Here is a 21195-nt window from a genome sequence, read left to right as displayed (position 1 = left end):
TCATCCTCACAGTGATAATGGACTTGGATAAGAGATCACAGCTTCTCCCACTTCCCACTCTCCTTGCGGATGGGGGCAGGGGAGGGATGGGCACAGCCTGCCTGTCACCCTATCACGGGGGAGCCAGAGAGCGGGGGACTGGCCGCCAAGCTGAGCAGCTGTGATGCCTCCTCCCCAGATCACAGGGCCAGAGCCCGACTCCCCATAGTGGGCCCTGCTCCCCACATTCAGGCCTCCGCCGCCTGCTGCACCTCTGGCGAGTGTCATCAGCATTAACGTGATAAAATGGCGCAGTGTAAATGTTAATAAGGTCTGTTGCCTCTGCTGCTTCCGAGTGGCAGATTGGAAATGGTACCATCATCGTAACGCCAACCAGCAGCTTTTAATTCCTCTGCTCCCTGAGCAGCCAATTTGGCATGGAAATCCTAACCTCCCCTTAGCCCCCAGCCCAGCTCTGCTGTGCCAGGTTCACCCCCATATTCCTTTGCAGAGAGGGTTCAGACTCCCCACGGACGGGTTTTCTAAGATAGGGTTTGAATCTTTATTTTCCCTAAATAAACACTTAGTTTTTCCTGTTCTCCAAAGGGAAGAGCACTGAGCCCCAAACTCAGCTCCCACTTTTCCTGGCTGCAGCCCCTTCTCTTCTTGGTTCAGGATAGTCCTCTGAGAGGTTTGCCCTGGAAGCCTAGAGCCACTGGCTCTCCAGGCCTACCCTCCTCAAGTCCTAAACATTGCTGATTAATGACATCCCGACCGATCCTCTCTGAACGCTGGAGCACAGCAGTGATCTCTCCACTGCTCTGTGTCGTCGGGGCGCTGGGCGCACCTGGGTTCCTCTTAGATCCTCATCTTCCTGCTGATTACCTCCTAATTGGGGCTCATGACCAGCTCTGTGCCGGGCCCGGGAACCCTCAGCATTTGGTGAAGAGAAGTAGCAGGCGATGTCCCTGGGGTGTTGACTGGGGCTGGCCCAGAAAGTTGTCTCAGGACCAGGGGCATGAGGAGCAGCTACGAAGCACGGCTTTGGATTTCTCCTGCACCCCAGGGAGCTCCCCACATGATGTTGTTTGCCCCTGGGGAGCCTCTGCCAGTCAAGGTGCACAGCACAGTTAGGACCGGCTGCCGCGGCAAAGGCTGCGTGAATGGCGTGTTCTCCCCACACACGCGGTGTGTGCTGTGTACGCCCAGCCCCGGCACCCCCTCACCCTTGTTTCTGTCACCCAGGCTGTCTTCACTCTTCTCCTTGGACCCTTCACCTTCTTTGACGTCCAGAAGACCAAGTACCTGCAGATCCTGACCTCCCTGATGAGATGGGTTGGTGAGTGAGAGATGTCTCGAGTCTGCCCTTTGTCCCCTGGTCCCTTCCTCACCTTTTCCAAGACGGCTGTGTGCGCTCACGGCGTAGCTAGAATGTGGCAGGGGTTCCGTGGATTCCCGAAAGCCAAGAGGGGCAGGGGCTCTGTCTGCTTTTTTACTGCAGTGAAGATCACGTAGTGTGCATGGAGCCAGAGCTAGGCCCAACTGTCTTCACACGCCCCTACCCGCCCCCGCTGGGCCAGCTGACCCCTGAAGGCCCGGGTCGGGCTCTGCTCTGCCTTCTTGTGGGTGCCCTGTGTGGCACAGCCATAAAACCCAGCGGGCTGTGGCAACCGCCTCCGCGTTCCTGGCCGGTGGGGCATGAAGAGACACACTCTCCGCAATGCCTTCTGACTGCCTGATGCCCTACTGAGCCAGAGCACCGTCATCCTCAGGGGTCTTTGGGGTGGTGTCTCCACCTAAAGCAGGTTTGTGGTAGGGAGCCCATTCATTCTGCCGCACTGTCCCAGAAGGTTCTGGCTGCTGAGACCCCTAGGCCCAGGGCAGGAGGGTGCAGGGTCTCTATTGGCCAGCACATGCTCTGGGATCATTTGTATTCCGTGTTTGGGTCTAAAAGCAAAGAATACCATTGCTGTTCTGGTTGAGAGGCTGGCAGAGGGAGTCTGCCCAGTTTCCAGCCCCTCGCCGGCCCCAGCACAGAGGTTCCTGAGGAGCCCGGGGTTGGGACGCCTCCCTCCTGGCCCTCTTCTCTACCTCCCTTTGCCTTTGCATCTGCCCCATCATCGCCCCTCATCAGGATTCAGCGCGCACCTTGCTCCTCCACGCCAGCACTCAGCACTAGATCATGACGAGCACAGCTTCTGATAAAAATGATTTCCGGCTTTTCTGGCACATCCTGCTCAGGATTACAGAAGCCCAGTATAAGGAGCCGCTGCATCATGGGGTTCCTGGCATCTTCAGTCGGGAGGGATCATGGCGGCCATCCAGTGTAGTCCTCACCCCACAAGGGCAGGCTCCACGGGCACGCCCACGGGGTGGCCCCTGCTCCGCTCTGAAGGGATGTTGTCGGCACTGGAAGTCCTGTCTTGTCTTGAGCCCGACTTGGCAGCCTGTGACTTCTTTCCACCTTGGTCCTTCCTTGCAAGGAATTAAGAGCAAAACTGAGTCATCTGCTTAGTTAGCTTTTGGGGCCTCTGTAACATGATAAACCTGTCCTTCCTCACCCAGCCAAGTCGAGGGAGCAGGAGGTCACTTGTCCAATGCCCGGATGGAGCAGGATTCCTGGTCTACCCCACTCAGCTGGTCCAATCCTATATGCACCTACGTGGTGCTGTTTGGAAATTTTATTCACATGTATCAAAGCCCCAGGTTAAAGTAATACGACCACCTGGGAAAAAATGAGAACTCATTACTTAGAACACGAAGATCACACTGGCATCAACAGAAAAGGTGCAGTGGAGCCCCTTTGGGTGCCAGGATGACTTACATCCCCAGGTTGGGATCAGCAGGGCTCACAATCCCTGCTGTCCATCCTTCTCCTTATAAGTCTGCTTATAAGAAGTAGGTGAAAGCCCTTGTGACCTTCAGAAGTAAAAGTTTTTTCAGTAAAGCAGCACTCAGAGAAAAATACACTCCCTCGTCTCCTCCTGGCCCCCCTCTTGTCACTATTCCTCTGCTCCCAACAGCCAGTCCCCTTGCCCCTCCCCCACTTGGGACAGCTGTCCTTGACCTGCCACATCAGAAGTCCTCACGGGGAGGGCAGGAGCAGGGTGGGGAGAGGTGGAGGGCTCCTGTGCGTTAGCCAGCATGATGGATCCCCTCGTCAGCCCACGAGAGGGCTGCCCAGATCATGACGGTTAATAGTTTCTGTGAATCTCTGAGCTTGTTGAGGTGGAGCGTGACCGAGTCCTCGCGTTGGGTGAGCAGTATATTCATTAAAAGGGGGCGATTGTTAAGGGGGGGGAGGAGGCTGGTGGTAAATAAAGAGTGATTGTCTCAGGACAGGGCATCTGGAGATGCCCCCAGACTCAGCTCCCACCTGCAGAGAAGGCACTGAGCTTCCAGCGGGCAGGCCCCCGGGGGCCTCAAGAGCATCTCAGAGCACCCCTTGCCCCCTCTCAGAGTAGTACCATCCTGCTCCCTTGTGACCCCATATTGCCTCCCCTTTTCCCAACCAGAGTCCCCTTGTGCAGGCCAGCAAGGCTAGTTAGCCCCGGGGACTGCAGTGTGGACTATGTCTACCTCCCTGAGGCGCTTAGGACCTGTGAGGTAGCCCCTTGCAGTGCAGCAGAGCGAGGTGGCAGTGGCCTTGAGAGGGGTGCTTGACAGCAGCAAGGGCCTGAGGAGAGAACAGCACGTGAAGGTCACCCACGCGCATGTTTTCACATGGTGACACTGTTGTCACTGCAAGTCGTCTGCCTCATTTCTCCCTTCGGTCTGAGAGAGAATCAAATGACACTGGCCTCTCCACACACCTGTTCTCCAGAGTGTTCTGGGTGACCATGCAGCTGTAGTCATTCTTCCCCCAGACAGGTTCAGACCCTGCCCTTGGAAAGCTAACCTCTCTGTGACACAAAGCCCTCTGAAGCAAAAGAAAAAATGCCCAATTAAATAAACTCTGGACTGTAGGTAAGCCTAGGGTTCAGTTCCCAGCCAGGGGCATCAGAGCCACCTGGGCCGTTTCCTCCTTGGGTCTGGTGGGAGGGATTTCCCTCATCCTGGCCCCACGTAGCCTGAGCAGCTACACAGCACTGGGAGCCAAGGATGGGGCCAGGGGACAGGGATGGAGGAGTCCCAGGGAGCTGCCAAGCACCAGCCAACAGGCAGCCCTGCTGCAGGAAGGACCAGGGTCTGCCCACAGTACATTTGCAAGGGAGGTCTCTCCCCAGAGAGGTTCTTCTAGAACCTTCCAAAGCAGCGAACACCAAAGCCCGTTTGTCCTCTCAAGTCTGCGCCAAGTTGTCAATTTGCAACAAACTCCTTTTCATCTTGCTTCTGAGAAGCAGCTGTGTGGCCGTGTCCCCCCCTGACCCTCCCTCCTTTCCCACACTCCCGCACACCCTACCCCTTCCTTCTCCCCAGATTAGGGCCCAGACTGTCCAAGAGAGCCGAGCGGGAGCGCAGGGTGGCAATAAGCCGACTTGGGTTCTAGGAAGACAAAAGGGAAGAATGAGCACCAAAGGGACCGGAAAATCATAAATAAATGTGCTGAGCCGGAAACTTTCTTGTGCTTAATTAGGAATTTGTTCTGCCATCTGTTGAAATGAGGCTGGGGAAGGCTGCGGGAGCCCCTCCCCGAGCAGGGCCCCGGAGCTCGGGACTCACCAAGCAGCCTTTAGGCCGGTGCTCGTGGCCACCTCGGTGCGCTCCTTCGGTTACTAGCGCCTCATGCTGCCAGAATGGGCCTTTGCAAATAGCCACCTGTCCAGGAAAATGTCGAAACGTGTATGACAAGTGCCGGTGTTAATGTATCTCTCTTGGTCCCCAAATAAATTCTGGGCAGACCAGGCTGGTCAGCTTGGGAGACCCGGACACCAGGTGCCTCTGAGTTGACAAGTACACGGTGGGTTCCAGGTGCCGTCAGCAGGTGAGACCATTGTTGAGACTTTAGCAGACTTCCTGAGCAGCCGTCCTTTCTGTCCCATCACTCACCCCTGGGCTAGTGGCAGGCTCCTGAGCCCAGGGCTTTTGGTTCTGGCCCCTCCTCCCAGTGTTCCCTTCCACGCGGTCTCACTGGGTTCACCAGCGGCCTGAGCCTGCCTCAACCAGGTTCCTTATCCGGCAGCAGCCAAGGCAAGACTCCTCACCACAGAGCAACCCTGAAGTTAAAATGGGATCCGAGACCGTGTGGCAAGGGCTGTTAGCACTGTACCTGGCCCTGGGTCAGCATTCAGGTAGTAGCCACAATGTGCAGCCCCGCCATCATCATCTCTGTTGGCCGGTACGTCCTGGGGGTGGCCTCAGCAGGAGCCCCCCTTGGGGCTGGCCGTGAGATCAGGGACGTTTGCGAGGGAGGTGGCCCAGGCCACCTCCAGAAGGAGCTATGGCTCTGGCAGTGAGATCTTGAAGCATCGCCAGTTGGCTCTGTCAGCCTTCTCTCTGCCCCACCTCCCAGGGCTGGTCCCCAGGGCACCCGGCGCCCCCAGCAGCCTCCACCCTCACCACCTTCCAGGAAGCTTGAGCCAAAGAGAAATGAGAAGCAGGTGCATCTCGCAGAACGGCCTGGGGCTTCCTCTTTAGTTCCTGGTTCTCATTCCGTAAGTGGTCAATAGGCCGGGGACACTCAGGAGAGACACAGGCCCCGTAGCTGTGGCCACAGAGCCTGAGCCTCAGACCACTAAGCAAACAACTGTAGACTGCCCCCACCTGGGCTGCCTCACAGGGAGCCCTTCGACAGGAGGGGCTGAAACCGCGTCATTACTTCACCCCCGTTACCAGCTTCCGCCGCACACACCTCCCAGTTGGGGACACACACAGCTGGCTCGGCTCGGGGTGCCCCATTTGGTGTTATTAAAAACCCGATTCTTTCTAATAAAGACTGCTCTGGAGCACGGCAGCCTTCCTCGGTCTGGGCTGGCGAGGACCCACAGGGCTCCTTCCTCTGATTGTGTATTCAGAGCAGCGCGGCGCACATCACGCCCGTTCTCTGTGCTCCCCTCAAAGTGGGTCAGGCGCCAGCCTCTCCGAGCGTCCGTGGGCAAACTTGAACCTCATGAAGCTCCTCGGCCCAGCCTTCCCTTCCTCCCCCCAGCAAGTGCCCCAGATTTGTCTTCCAGACCTACCCAGCAGGGAGAGGTGGGACTCGGCGGTGGTGGCCCGAGAAGCAGAAGGTCCCCAGGAGGAGACCGTCACCTGGGAACATAAGGGCTCTGCTTATACCTGTCCCCAGGATTATCTGCGGCCGCTTGGCTGACTCCCCTGCAGATCCATGACTGTTTCAGCTGAGTGTCTCTTGGTGGGACTGCTCTATCTGTCACCACCAGCAGCCAGGGGTCGTCTCTGTCTGGGCCATCTGTTCCCCACATCCTGTCGGCTCCACATGCCAGCTTTGGTGCATGAATTCCTGCACAACCACTCACTGCTGTCCTCTCCACTGGTGCTTCTTGGAGGGCTGGGAAGTGGGTCCTGTGGCCCCCTCTGAGCAGCCAGCCAGCCAGCATCGACCTTCAGCATTACCCCACCCCGCTGTCAGCACCCGCTCCCCACCCACCCTCCCTCTGGGCCCCTGTCCAGGGCTCTCCTGGGCCATCGAGTGTGTGGCTTCCCCTCATTCCTCAGCCAGTGGAGGGAATCCAAGAAAACCTTTCTGTGTATATTTCATTTTGGACTTTATCCTTGGTTTCCTAAAAGTTCTTTCTGCTAACACAGTTTAATGGAAGGGAGGATGTAGTTTCTCTCTTACTGCTCTCAGGGCAGAGTGGGCACCCAGGTAAAGTTTGCTGGAAAGCCAGCCCCGTGCCGCCAGATTACCCATCTCATTCACGGGACTGACCCAGGAGCCGTGCTGGGCCCCAAGTAAAGGCCACCCCACGGCCACCCTGCTTCTGTGAACAGCCTTTGTGGTCAGCAGCTCTGCTCTGCATGTGGCTGAGATGCGTGCTGGCCGGTCCATCAGACAACCCCAGGGGGTCGTGGGCCAGCCGCCTGGACACTGGCAAGGGGAGGGAGGTAAGGCTCAGCTTGTGATCAGCAAGATGAGGTCTTGGACCAGTGGCAGTGGCTGCAGGTGTGTTCCTGCGCAGACTGGGCCTCGTATGGGCTGGGGTGACCTCAGCCGTGCGTCAGAAGCACCCCCTAGATGTCTCAGAGCTGGTGGGGCCCCAGCTGACCAGGGGAAGCCGAGCGCCGGTGCCGTAGTACTACTTCTCCTCATTTTCTCCATCCTGGTTTTTCTGTGCGTCTAGCTACGCAGAAGAGGTGCCTCAGTGGGCTCAGGCCGCATTACGGAATACTGCGGGCTGGGTGGTTAAACAGTAGAGATTTATCTTCTCGGTTCCGGAGATTAGAAACCCAAGGTCAGGGTTGGTTTCTGGAGAGGCCTCTCTTCCTGTCTTGTAGACGGCCACCTTCTTGCTCTTCCTCACAGAGGCTCTTCTCTGTGTGTGGGGGGCAAGAGCTCTGGCACCTCTCACTCCTCTTAGGAGAACGCGGATCCCGTCAGATTAGGGCTCTCATGACCTCACTGAACCTTTGTCACTTCCTTAGAGGCTCCATCTCCAAGCAGTCTCAAGGGGCGTCAGGGCTTCCGCGTAGGAATTAGAGAGAGAGATAATTCAGTCCGCAACAAGAGGAGAGGACTGAGCAGCATTCAGGAAGGGTGACAGAGCCGAAGTTTTATGTTTGCAATTTTGGAAGGAGATTAGTCGGCTACTAGCCAGAGGCCCCACGGCTTCACGGTTCCGGCCATTACAAACTGAGCTTGCTCTGACAGCGTAAGAATGAAAAATTGAGACACTTGCCTCCCAGGCGCCACTTGCCGTGCTTGGAGGGAGTAGAAAGGGGAGCGATGGAAAAGCCAGAACTCTTGACTTCCTACTTGAGATTTGATAGCTTTAGAGACTCAAATACCTGCTCTTTGCCCACGGCCCCCTCTTTCCAGCACACTTGGAAAAAGGAGCTTTGCTCTGAGTTCTCAGAAATATTTCTTAAGTAATCTCTACGCCTAACATGGGATCAAACTCACAACCCTGAGATCAAGAGTCACATGCTCTACTGACTGAGCCAGCCACCTGCCCTGGCACCACTGGAGTTGAGGAGCCTGTATGCCTTTGGAGGTAAATATTTAGCCACAGAGTGTGACCCCATAAGTTAATTATCCAGGCGTCCTTCTCTTCTGGTCCCGTGATGACGATGACAGTGACCATGAGGACAACGGGGCTGGAGTCCTCCAGAAACCACAGGGGCTGAGTCAGCGTGGCAACGTAGTTAGATTGGCTTTGAATCCCCTCCCTTCAGTAGAAACACAGGTGACTTCTCGTGAATTTGTCCAGGCAAGGCCGGCAATCACAGAATGTCTTATGGCCTGAGATGAAACCTAACCCAGGCCCGAGATGCATTTGCAGACAAGCACATCTGTGAGGGAACTTCTCATTTTTCCCCAAGGGGACTCCTTCCAGCATGACAGGCCAGTATGTCCTGTCTTCTCGGGGTGTGAAAGGAGCCCCCACCCAATCCATAGCCTGTGCTCAGGTGGGAGGGTGATGATCAAAGAAGGGTGGGCCAATGTGAGCCCCCAAAATCCAAGCATAACTCCTTTTCACTCAGCCCCATTTGGAGAGAGCCCACATCCAGGGTCCCCCCCAAATGACAGAGTGGTGGGAACACATTGTCCTTGTGTGGCCCTAGGTGGAGCAAGAGGGAGCTGCTTCGTTCACAGCAGGTGTGAGCAGCCCAGGTCTGATGCCAGGACCAGGACAAGGGGCATTCCTGGAAGGGTGATGACTGCACCTGACCTAGCCAGGGCAGCTGGGGCCCCTAGTATGATCCCAGTTCCCCTCCTTGGAGCAAAAGGAGTCAGGTGAAAACTGAGGGTTGGCAGGTTCCTACCTGTGCAGGACCAGGGTTTTCGGGATGGGAGATAAGGTTTCCACAATGACTCATTCCTAAGGGATGGCTTGGGCCAGGCTCCGCCCAGGTGCTTCGCTGCACCGTCTTGTCCCATCCTCCACGAGGTGCCGTGATCACCTCCATTTTTAAAGGTGGTAAAATGGAGGCAGTGTCGAGTGACAGGACCACCCAAGATGACACAGTTCGGTGGCAGGATCTGATTGAATCCAGAGTAACTTGAGAAGCTGAACTTGCTGAGAGGAAGAGCAGTGGGCTCCCACCCTCCCCCTGGTGGTTTCTGAGGCCTTAGAGCTTCCAGAAGTGAGCCCCCACGCACACCCCGGGCCCTGTGGGCTCTCTGTTCACAGCCGGTCCTGTTACCTAAGGAACAAATGCCCAGTCACCTGCTCCTGCTTAAGGGCTCTGAAACCTGGTCTTCAGCTTCTCTCAGCTCAGCCGGGTGTTACCCCATCTGCTCCCCCCAGCCCTCCTGAATCTCAGGAAGCCCAGGCCAACCTCTGACCAGCCTAAGGGAGGCACATCTGTGCCCCAGCCTTCTCCAAGGGCAGCACTGTGGAGGAGGAAGCTGGTGCCACATCCTCCCCGGATCCAGCTCTGATGATGGGCACAGCACGGCCATTCATTATCATTAGCCCTGGCATGTTGATTCTCTGCTTGGAGAAGAGGGTGCCATCCTCGTGACAGCCGCCTTGACGGATGGCCTCTGCCTCCTATGTGTCAGAGCTAAAGCTGCTTACGGGGCTCAGAGAACAGCGAGGTATCTGGGGCAGCCCAGGCTGGGGCCTACCACAGCCCCGGGGCTTCTGGGGCCAGGTTCAGAGGTCGGAGACTTGAGAGCAGCTTTCCAGGAAGCAGCCCTGCAGAGACCAGGCAGGGTACCACAGCCAGTTGCCGGAATGGCCTGGGTGCCTGCAGCACCCCTAGGGGAAGTCCTGAGGGTAGTGGGGGCAAGGAGAGCTCTGCCCCAGGCTCCTCAACTCCAGTGGTGCCAGGGCAAGTGGTCCAGCTCATGCCAGCACCACGCAAACCCTGGAATTCTGTAAGGAAAGTGGAGCCCTGCCCAGGCCTCGCCCACGCTGCAGGAGTAGTGGGCAGAGCCTCCCCACGGCCCAGAGGCCAGATCAGTGCCAGCCACGGCTGCTGGAGGCCCCGGAAGGAGCTCCTCCCTCCCCACCCCTGCCGCACAGGCTGGCCCTTACTCACCCAGGCATGGGTTTTGGCGCGTGGAGGATAGAAGTAAACTGCAGTTGCTGGTTGCGCTCTCCAGAAGCACACACCCGAGCCCTGGGCCCTCAGACCCCTGCTCAGCTCTCATTCTGTCCCAAGAGCAAGTCTGTCCCTCCGGGGAAGCCTTGACCCATCTGTGGGCGGAGGGCCTGGGAGAGAGGGACTCAGGAGGGAGGAGCCGGGGAGGCCGAGTGCTGCTGCCTTTGTCTCTCACTCCTCCCCCTGCAAACTGGGACCATCTTTGCCCCTTGGCAGGAGTTCAGAAGGGTGTTGGCCCACCTGTCCTACTCTCTGAAAGGAGTGTGGCTGTGAGGACAGAAAGACAGCAGGAGGCCCCGCAGCTCCTGGCCAGGCTGCTTCTCTGGCTCTTGCTGGCAAGAGAGGGAGAGCAGGAGACTGCCTCTGGAAAGCCGTATTTCTCTTCCGACGACTTTGAGAGCCCAGTTAGTGCCTGGGTAGATGAGAGGGCACCTGATACGCAGTACCACCCTGACCGCCCGCCATGGTCGAAGTCGCCGCCATCCCCGTGATGGGACCCTGGTGTTGTCGTGCAGGATGTTCCTGGTGTAAAATTTACTTTGAACTATGCTTCCTCAGATAGAGAAGGGAAGTGTCTTTACTAGGCCATCTGCCCAGGCCTCCAGAGGACTGAATGTGTGGGAGCCGGGCGCAGGCTGTGGCCCAAGGCCAGTGGATGTGGTGAGGCCGGAGGACGCTGGCCTCAGAGCAGCTGCCAGAGTAAGCGTGTGAGGGTAGCACACCTCTCCAGGCCAAGTCACTAGGGTGGGAGCCTGGAAACTGCGATGCTCGTGGAGGGCTCTACCTCCAGCCCCTCCTCCTCTGGCTGCCAGAACCAGGACCCCTGCTTCTCTGCGACCCCCAACTTGTCTTTTGCCTGTGGGCTTGGATAGGACTTGGATACCTCCCACAGCGGGGATCTCATCACCTACCCTGCAGCTAATGTGGCTGTTACCAGTTCTTTCTTGTAATTTGTCTCTGCAACGTCTGTCAGTTCCCCTGGACAGTGGGCTCCCGAAGGACAGGGATTATATTTGCTCAGTGCACTGTCCTCAGGTGCCCAGAACACGTAAGCAGTCCTCGCGGCTTCACCAGGTGGGTGGTCAGTCCCAGCAGAGCCATGAGTTACACAAAACAAGTGCAAATTTTTCACATGGGCTGTTATTTCAGCTATTTAAAGAGAAGTCTCTTGTCCTGCCTCATCACCTGGCAGCTGTGCCTCCCAAGGCCGACAGCCACTCCTCACGTGACATGTGCCAGGCCCTCACCTCCTTCCCCACCACAGAATCCTCCCCGGCAACTCACTACATCTCGTTACCCCTTGGAGTGTGAGTTCCAGCGCCGATGCGGGTGGATGTGGGCCAGGACCCTCATCCTATTGCCTGGGGTCTCTGAGCGTGGCCTGTGAGGGTCAGAGAGAAGTCAGGGCCTGGGCAGCAAGGTGTCAAGGAGCACTCACCACTCTGCCCTTAGTGTCCGCCCCACAGCCCCGGCCAGGGCCAAGCGTCTCTGGCGGTAGCCGGCTGAGTCTTCGGCGTCGGTGTGGACACCTAGAGCCCTGCTGTCTGTCATGCTTCCTGACAGTCTGTCACTCACAGCCTGTCACCCTCTTTCATCTTGATTTATTAGCAGGTCTAATGAGTTTGGGGAGCAGCTGTCTCCCAGGGATGGGACCATCCATCTAGGAGAAGGCTGTTGAACTCTGCTCCTCGCGCAGCCACGGGGGTAGGAGCCATGGACTAGGGGGTGTGGCCACAAGGACAGGGGACGGAGAGCCGCTCAGGGGTGAGTCCTGGTGCATCTAGTCCAGGACCTGGCCCTCCTGCCTCCTTCCTGTCCTCTCCTTCTCTGTCCCTCCATTACAACATGAAGTTGGGGGTATCCCTGCTTTCTTTTGAACTTACCCACTTGGAGACCAGGCTGGAACATTTGGCCTTGCCTCCCACTCCTGAGAACATAGGCCAGCACCCACCCTGTGACCTCGCAGTGACGGGGGTGGGGCGGGTTGGGGGGACCCGAAGGGCTCCGGTGCCTCAGACTTCCACTGCCCCTTCCCAAGGCTTGCTGGGGCTCATGGGCACAGAGCCAGTCCTCAGCGCTTTCCAAGCCCAGGCAGTGCTCCTCAGGCGTCTGCTCCGGGGGCATCGTGTGCCCTTCCTCGGAAGAGCTTCTCAGCTTGGAGCCGTGTGCTCATGTGATGAACATCACACGCTGCTCCAGCGAATGTCCCTCTTCCCCCTGACTGGAGCATTAAGTGTCCCAGGAGCAGGGTGGGGCCTGGCACCCAGTGGGTACTGGGTCAGGATCCAGGGGGCAAATGAAGCACCTCTGCTTCCCTGTGCTGCAAGGTCATGTGACAAAGCAGTACAGCATGTGGGTGACGAGAGCGGGGCTCGCCGGGGATGGCCCCCAGATGAGACTGTCTCCCTCCAGGCCCTTCTCCAGGAGCTGCTACTTTTTTTGATGTTAGAATCACCTCCCAAGAGTCTCTGGCATCTTCATTCCTGGATAGGATCCAACATCTAGCCCTTGGGGGTAGATCTGGTTTTTGGAAATAGACTTGAGTAAGAGAACAAGATGGGTGACGAATCGAGGTCATAGCATTGTGAGGTAAGCCTAATTATAGCTAGAAGATTGTGAGATAAGCTTTCTTATCTCCCATAGCCATGCTTTTTATCAGCCACCCTGAAAGTTCTAGAAAATGTCGCATGTCATCATTGACATAAAGACACAGTTCCCGAGACGGTGACTCCAGGAGACACTGGTCAGTAGCCATAGGTTCGGGATAGAGGTTGCCCATATCTCTGTATGCTTTAATGCATAAAAAAGCATAAAAACTCAGTCTCCTGTCTTTGGAAGCCTCTGTAAATCGGCGTTTTTGCAGTAAGGAAAGCCCAGGGCCGCCCAGACAGCTCACCTGGAAGTCAGCAAGCCTGGTGTCCCACAGCTTCCTGGAGATGTAGCGTTGAGGAGGAAGGTGGGCGGAGAGGCACTGGCCAGCATCCAGGGCTAGAGGCAGCCGTGACTCAGTGACTCGGAGTTGCTGGCTTTCTGTCTTCTCCCACGGCACCCTGAGGCCGAGCCACAGGGACAGCTTTCTCCACGCGCCTCTTTCCAGGCTGCGAGTGGCACCAGGTCACGAGGTGACACCTGAGATGGTGGTGGCAGAGTCGGGTTGGAATCTTGCCTTAGAGCGGCTGCCTTCCGCAGGACGGTCAGCAGCGGCCTCTTGTAGCTAAGCTCCAGGCACCCCGCCCCCCACCCCACCCCACCCCCCGCCAATGCACCCTGTCTGCCAGCTGTAGCCACCTGACTGCTCAGTTCTGTGCTGTGACCCTTTCTGGCCCCAAGACAGACTGCCTGGCACACAGGGGACTCCACCTCCACCCTGGCCCAGTGCACTTCCACCCCAGGATCTCTGCTCTGCACTCACCCCCAGAGATCCAATGAGCCAGGCTGCCAGGGTCCCGGGCTGTCCTGTCGGCCCCTGACCATCCTCCAGGGGCTAATCCAGAGACAGCCCCCTAGGCTAAGACCCCATGGAGGAGCTGGCTCCCCACTTTCCTCTTGACCTGCGGGAGCGCGGAAGGAAGACAAGCAGCGTCTCTGGAGCAGCAAGGGTCATGGCGCCCTCAGAGTTGTCCAGAGTCGGGAGCGGCAGGGACTGGGGCAGGCTGAGGAAGGAACAGATCATCTTCTATATTGGCAGTTTGCACAGGCCTGTTCCCGTGCTCCCTCCCTGCTCCTGTCCCCCGTGTCAGACAGCTCTGATTAAAAGGAATAGATGACATTTCTGTCGATCCCACTCCCGAGTGTCATTGTGGGAACACACTGGTCTGGCTTTTTGTGAGTCCCAGGAAAAAGGCCACTGCTTTCCAGGGTACCAGGGGCTGTGACATGGCCTGAGGGGACAGCGGGGACACCCCCAGCCTCCCACACAAGGTGGGGCCCTGTGCCTCAGACAGGCTGGCCTCCTTCAGCCCCGCTGCCCCTTCATGCTCACCTGTGTGGCCCAGCAACAGATGTCAGGTGTCCCGGAGCACAGGCTAGGGGGGGCTGTCAGGTCTGGCCTGAACAGACGGGTTTATGAACTCCAAAACAGGACAGGGACACCAGGGGTCCTGTGTGTATCAAGTGGCTGACGGCGAAGGCTGTCCTGGGCAGTCTGGGTAGCAGATGTGAGAAGCCAGAGACACGGGGGCGTCAGCTGGACCTCGCAGTGTGTCTGCCTCCGGGAGCCCCAGCTGATGAGTGCGGCTCCGGGTGTGAGACCCTTACGAGGGTCTCTTGTAAAACCTGCTGGAATCTGTTCGCTCCGAACAGCCCTAGGTCCCCTTCTGCCCTATAGCAAACCCAGGTCACGGTCACTCCCTCGTCCCCTGCCTCTGCCACCAGGTCCAGGAGAACAGGGCCATGTGCCATTTGCCTCCAGCCTTGAAGCCAGCAGCTCAGAGGGCTCCGCTCTTCCCAGTGTTGGTCTTGATGCCATTTCTTCTCTTGAGCAGCCACGGGGACCCTCCTGCCTGCTGTAGGCCCCTGGGCGCCCACCTCTGTTCAGAGCCACCGACTCTCTTTCCCACCCCCCTCAGATGCCTCTAAGCAGGTGCCCGTGGCCCCAGAGGACAAATCCTCCCGGATGCTCGGCACCCCTGACCCCTCCACTGCCCCCAGCTCCCCACACATAGGTTCTTTAAGCCGAGGGAGGGAGGGCGAACGTGGGTTCCGACCCAGACCTGCCAGGGAGAGGCAGAGGCCCCGAGAAGCCCCATGAGGGAGCCGGGCAGCGCCTGGCCGGGAGCACGCACTCCTCGGAGAAGACAGCGTGGGGCTGCCCTGCCCACCGCCCCAGCGCAGCCCCTTCCCATGCCCGGGCGCCCCCGAGACATGTACCCTCACCCCCGGGGGAGAGGGAGCCCCGGCAGCAGCCACTGCCGACCTGCCCCACCACGAGGGCCTCAGGGGCCCCTGGACGGGCGCCACCCAACAACCCACCAGCCAAGGGCCGGTTCCCGCTCAGCTGGCCGACGCCCTCTTGTCTTCCAGCTTTCGCCATCATGATCGTGCTGGCCCTGGTCCGCATCGGGCACGGGCACAGGGAGGGCCACCCGCCCCTGGCCGACCTCTCCGGGGTCCGGAACCTGTTCGGCGTGTGCGTCTACTCCTTCATGTGCCAGCACTCCCTGCCGTCCCTCATCACCCCTGTCTCCTCCAAGCGCCACCTCACGCGCCTGGTCTTCCTGGACTACGTGCTGATCCTCTCCTTCTACGGCCTCCTGTGCTTCACCGCCATCTTCTGCTTCCGCGGCGACAGCCTCATGGACATGTACACCCTCAACTTCGCGCGCTGTGACGTCGTGAGCGTGGCCGCCGTGCGCTTCTTCCTGGGCCTCTTCCCCGTCTTCACCATCAGCACCAACTTCCCCATCATCGCCGTGACCCTGCGCAACAACTGGAAGACGCTCTTCCACCGCGAGGGGGGCACGTACCCCTGGGTGGTGGACCGCGTGGTGTTCCCCACCATCACCCTGCTGCCCCCCGTGCTGGTGGCCTTCTGCACCCATGACCTGGAGTCCCTGGTGGGCATCACGGGGGCCTACGCAGGCACGGGCATCCAGTACGTCATCCCCGCCTTCCTGGTGTACCACTGCCGCAAGGACACCCAGTTGACCTTGGGCTACGGGACCGTCAACAAGCACAGGTCCCCTTTCCGCCACACCTTCTGGGTGGGCTTCGTGCTGCTCTGGGCTTTCTCCTGCTTCTTCTTCGTCACCGCCAACATTGTCCTCAGCGAGACCAAGGTCTGATGGCGGAACATGTCTGGTGTTAAGAGAGGTGGCGGCTGCACTCTGGCCCCCCGATTCACCTTCCCGCCTGCAGAGCCAAGATCTAGTTCCTTCCCAGGGTTCCTGGGGGCAGGCGAGACCGGACTCTGGGAGGAGGCCCTCCACACCTCCAGCTGGAGGTCTTCTCCCCGGCCAGGATTCCGCACTGCACCTCCCTCGCCGGGTGGCCCTCCTCCCAAGCCCTCCTGCGTGGGGCTGCCCCTGGCCAGCCAGGCTGCACGACCCGGGCACACAGCTGCCTGGATTCCAGGCTCGGCTTCTGCTTGACGCGCAGGCCCCACCATGACAACCATGGGGGCAGGCTCCTCCCCCGCACGGTGGGGACGCAGTGCTGGCACTGCCACTATTTATACCAGACACCATGTCCCCTCCTCCTTTGTCCCAGTCCCTCCTGCATCTGTGTCTGGGGAATCTGCTCCACTAGTAGCTGCTGCCTCAGGGCGAGTCCCAGGCCCTAACCCTCCTCCCCTGGGGCTTGCCAGTGACAGGCAGGTCCCACCTTCCCCTAAGGCCTGGAGTGGCCAGGTGCCACGCCCAGGGGGACGGGTGTGTTTCCAGCCCCCACAACAAGAACAGGAAGTGCTAATCGGCACCAGGTTCCCCGGACTATAGCTGAATGGGGCCCTTGGCTGTGGCTGCCAGCGCCCGTCCTGAGCTCCTGAGCCCGTGATGACTGGGAGCCACAGGCAGGAGCACTCCTTCCTTGGCGTACAGCAGCCCGGGAGATCATTTAAAGCCTAGAGCCTGTGACCCGTCAGAGGGATCCTCTGCTCTCCTGACTGCCCCACTGGGGCGCACAGGGGCTCCTGCGTGATGGGGGGTGGTGTATAAGGACCACTAAAGGGAGCCACCCCGAGCCACCATCGCGGTGGCCTGAGAGCACCACAGACATGTAGTGGTGGGCAGGCTCTGCTTCCAACCCTATAAGAGGTCAGGCCTGTGGGGCGGCAGCAGGCTTGGCTGACCCTGCTCCCGCTCCAGTACTAAGGGTGGCTCCATTTGAGCCAGGCTGTGGGTGCTCTGTTCATACTTTCCATGACCCTTGGGTGCTGTGGAGCGAGATGGGGCACCAGCCACCATTCTCATGGAAGGAGGCGAGGGTTTCTGGGGCCCTCACCAGCAATTCCGTCGTCCCATCCCTGTCACAATCATGCATGCGTCTGCTGGGCCAACCTTCTTTGGAAACACAGGTGACTGGGGAACTCTGCATTTTCAATGTGCCTTCTGCTTCAGGACCTGGGGGTCCTTCCTGACCCTTCCTGGCGTGCCCACAGCCCTGGGCCTGGCCCACCTGTCCTGGAGCCCAGAGCAGCTTGACCCAGAGCTGCCTGTCTGGGGTGGGGTCTCAGGTCCCCAACCCCCCCCCCCACTTTGATTTCAGTGCCTTGCTCAGCCCACGTTTGGGAAACTTCCAGCCTCCCCTGCATGGCCTGGTATTCGTACCTTGGACAGAGCAACCACGCTGGCTCTCCTGGGGCCCCTGATGGTCTCGGAGGGAGTGGGAGGAAGGCCTGGGATTTGTAGGAACTGGGCAGTCCACAGGCGGTGCCACCCCTGGCCCTTGCTGCCCCGGCCTGTGAGAACCCCAGGTCGTACGTGATTGGCCGTGGTCTGCTTTCTCACTGCTGTCACACATCTCTTTATCCGTCCCCAAATATTGTGATTTTTCCATCCATGTGAAAAATAGACCACCCCTCCTCATCTGCCACCACGGCTTCTTCCCAGGAGACCCCACCCCGGTGGGCAGAGCAGGGAGAGCTCCTCGATAGCAGACACTCCGTGGCTCCAGCCCTACCTGGAGCTGCCCAGCTGTTTGCTGAAAACTCAAAACATCTGTACTTACCCTCCTCTAGTTACATCCCCTCTTGCTTAAGGACAAAGCAAATTAAATCATCTTGCTGCCCCAAGCTCCAAACCAAATATTGGCCGCGAATTTATTAGCATCATAAAGCCCAGGTTGATTTATGTGACAATCTGGAGCCACATGGCAGTGCAGTCGGGTGGCTCCGTTCCTCTCCTCCGGTCGAGCCAGGCAGCCCAGGGCCTGGAGGGAGGGAATTGGCCCCAGGTGGCCGCTTCGCTGATGGCGACGGTGAGCCAGGCCACTCCCCACTGCCACTGTCTGGGCTCCTTTGCTCCTCAGTGTTCACCTGCTGTCTGACCTGCTGGAGGTCGGATGGGTCATGTTCCGCTCTCCTGCTGATAGCCAGGGGGGCTCAGGGCAAGGGGGGGGGGCTGCCGACAGCTAGACAGACCCCCAATGATGCTTGTTCACCAAGTGCATCGACCAGGCTTGGCTGCAAGTGCTTACACCAGTGTGGTGAGGTGGGCGAGTTGGATCTTGATTCCTGTTTTATATCTGGGCCTCCCAGGGTCAATGGCAGGGAGGGCAGAGGAGACCGCCAGCCCGACCTGGCCCTCATACAGGTGTCACTGTGGAGGAGCACATAAACTCAACAGCCTCCACCCATGCCTTTCACCCAGCCTGGCCCCAAGGGCAGGCTAGGCCACGGTGGGAGTCGCGTTCCCTCCGGCCGTGGTGCCACCGGCTCCTGCCCCTATGGCCAGAGAGACGGCTGCGGGCTTATGGATGGGGCAGATGGCGGGTGACAGGGCTGCGAGGCACTGCTGAGTGGTGGAAGGTGGGCAGCGGGCACCTCGCCAGGCCCTTAGCTACACAGCTGTTCTCACCACCTGGGGGCCGGGAGCAGCCTGGGCCTCAAGCAGGCTGAAGTCACAGTGGGGATGAGCCCGGCAGGGCCAGGCCCTCGGGCCGTGTGCCCACAGATTCCCCGGGGAAGGGCTGACCCCAGCCTGGCCATGCTCACAGCCGCTGCAAAGCTGTTCTTCTGAAAGCGAGATCCGGGACTGCAGGAGAGAGCTTTGCACACCTTCTCCCACGGGGCTGGGGTTCACAGTGTTGGTGGGAGAAAGAAAAGAATAGCAGCCCCCCGAGTGCCTGGTCTGTGCTGGACACGGTGCTGGCTGCTGTCCGCATGAACCTCGGCATCATTTGGGGATTGGGAACGTGGACCGAGACGTCGGACCTGCCCCTTGCGGGCGGTGAGCCTCCACGCTCCTCCCCGTCATTCGTAACGTGGAGGTGATAGTGCCTGCACCGCTGACCGGTTGTGGGACCTTCAGTGCTGAGCTTAGTGCCTGGCACAGAAGTGCTCAATAAAGCTAATACGTACGGATGCTCGGCTGTCTCGTCACTTGCCGGCCATATAGCTGCGCTCATAGCCACAGACCCCGGATTCACCGAAGACCCCGGGATGGGTCCCCAGGCACCTGCTGGCTTCCTAGCCTCCCGATGCATTGTCTTGGGTCAACTGCCTGCTACAATTCAGAGACGGGAAACTGGGCTGAATTCTTCAGGGTCTAGAGGGCGAAAGTGGTCTGTCCCTGCTCCAGGGAACTTAAGGACCCTTTCAAAGAGCCAAACTGAGGCGTGGCTGGAGAGTCCTGGAGCCGGGACGGAAGCCCAGGTATGCTGACCGAGGCTATCATGCCCGCCCGTGGCTCAGCTCCGTGCCCCTTGCCCGCTAGCAGCCCCTGGAAAGAGGTGGTGTGGACGATGAGCCGCTCAGTGAAGCCAGTCGAGGAAACAGCCACGCAGCAGCAGGGTAAGACAAAGTTCCTGCTGCTGAGACAGGTGACCGAGAGCCTCCCTTTTCCTGAAGGCATCTCACCAAAAGCAGCAGCCACGTCTGGGTGTCTGGTGTCTGGGTGGATTCAGCTGGCTCTCTGCTCCGCAGTCGGGCCCTGTTCATGACTGATCTGCGGCCCTGCGACAAGGCTCCCTCCTCCCCCCCTGCCAGGCTTTCTGCCCTCCTCCTGGATGGCGCAGGGGGCGCCAGGGCTCTGAGCAGGAGGCTGGGGAGCCAGGCCAAGCAAGCTCTGAACCTGCAAGAGGCGTCCTCCCTGCCTCCACTTCCCACGGGGCTCACCTCTCCCCAGAACACATTCCTAGAGCAGGGACGAGGCAGCCAAGAGCCTGGCTCCAGGAGCAGGATTGGCCCCTCCTCGGAGCCAGTCAGCAGCAGGCTCAGCTCCACATTTGGCTTTTAATTATCTTTCCAGTTCTTGGTTATTAATGATCTTGGGCAGAGAGCGGAGAGCAGCCTGGACCTCAAGACTCCTCCCAGCTTACCTGCTGCAGAGCTAAGCTCAGATTCGGGGAGCAGGAGGGGTCAGGTGCAGGGGCTGGCGGCCAACAGTTAACTCTCTCACCACCTGTGGTTGTTGTCAAGGTCAACTCCCTCCCAGGGCACTGGCCTCGTGCACTCACCTAGACCCACGTTAACCACCTGTGGCTGAGACCTGGCTCCGTGAAAATCCATAGGGCAGAGGACATGACATTGACTGTAATGGGCTGGGGCCACGCATTCCTGGCATAGTCCAGCTCTCCAGTCAGGCACAGAGCAGTGTTAGAAGTTCCCCCCACTCCAGGGGCGCCTGGGTGGCACAGTTGGTTAAGCCTCTCAGTCTTGGTTTCAGCTCAGGTCATCTCAGGGTCGGGGGATCGAGCCCCGCATCAGGCTCTGCACTCAGGGAAGAGTCTGCTAAAGTTTCTCTCTCTCTGCCTCTCTCTGATCTCTCTCTCTAACTAATAAATCTTAAAAAAAAAAAAAAAAAAAAAAAAGTTCTGGGGCACCTGCCTTGCTCAGATGGCTAAGTGTCTGCCTTCAACTCAGGTCATGATCTCCATGTCCCGGAATCAAAACCTGTGTTGGGCTCCTGGCTCAGCAGGGAGTCTGTTTCCTCCCTCTCTTTCCTGCTCGGGTTATCTCTCTCTCTCTCTCTCTCTCAAATGAATAAATAAAATCTTTAAAAAAAAAAAAAAAGGATTTCCTCCCTCTCCACCATTGCAGCTGCTCTCACCCCTAAAACAAAACAAAAAAACTTCCAGTTTTCATGGCTCCACCCCAGTAGCAGAGTGCCCCAAGGCAGGCCCAGCCGGAGCTGTGTGGGCAAGGGCTGGGGTGCTGACCTTCAGCACTGGCCTCCCCGGCTCCTCCCTGTTACGTGGAGGTCGCTTCTGCCCTGCCTCACCCAACTTGTCAAGGACACCTAGACGAGGTCTGACGGCACCAATCGTACCGCTTGTGGAGTGGGTGGGAGCACGAGTGCTTGCTGCATGCAACCACGGATGTGACAGCACTGAAAATCCTAAGCAAGGGCCATCCTTCTAGATGGTCCTGGACATGTGACAGAGAAAGGA

General features: G+C 58.7%; 1 protein-coding gene and 1 long non-coding RNA gene across 6 annotated transcripts in view; one reads left to right on the top strand and one right to left on the bottom strand.

Moving 5' to 3' along the window:
- TMEM104 (transmembrane protein 104) overlaps positions 1-19169 on the top strand; it is a 56637-nt gene extending 37468 nt beyond the window's left edge. For all 4 annotated transcript variants that reach the window (XM_072746674.1, XM_025999701.2, XM_025999703.2 and 1 more), the window contains exons 9-10: positions 1225-1318; positions 15172-19169. In XM_072746674.1, the coding sequence (XP_072602775.1) occupies positions 1225-1318; positions 15172-15932 (855 nt within the window). In that variant the 3' untranslated portion in view covers positions 15933-19169. The remainder of the gene's footprint in view (positions 1-1224; positions 1319-15171) is intronic.
- LOC140597684 (uncharacterized) lies at positions 518-13392 on the bottom strand. 2 transcript variants are annotated; one of them, XR_011999527.1, is made up of 2 exons: positions 12033-13392; positions 518-2454 (listed from the first exon to the last, which is right to left on the bottom strand). It is a non-coding gene; the product is annotated as an uncharacterized lncRNA (long non-coding RNA). The 2 variants fall into 2 exon arrangements; XR_011999528.1 differs by having other exon boundaries at positions 13046-13334.
- Positions 19170-21195: the final 2026 nt, after the last annotated feature.

Source organism: Vulpes vulpes, chromosome 2, assembly GCF_048418805.1.
Source record: "Vulpes vulpes isolate BD-2025 chromosome 2, VulVul3, whole genome shotgun sequence".
NCBI classification, from domain to species: domain Eukaryota; kingdom Metazoa; phylum Chordata; class Mammalia; order Carnivora; family Canidae; genus Vulpes; species Vulpes vulpes.
The sequence above is the reverse complement of the archived record's forward strand: the minus strand, read 5'-3'. Positions and strand labels throughout refer to the sequence as shown.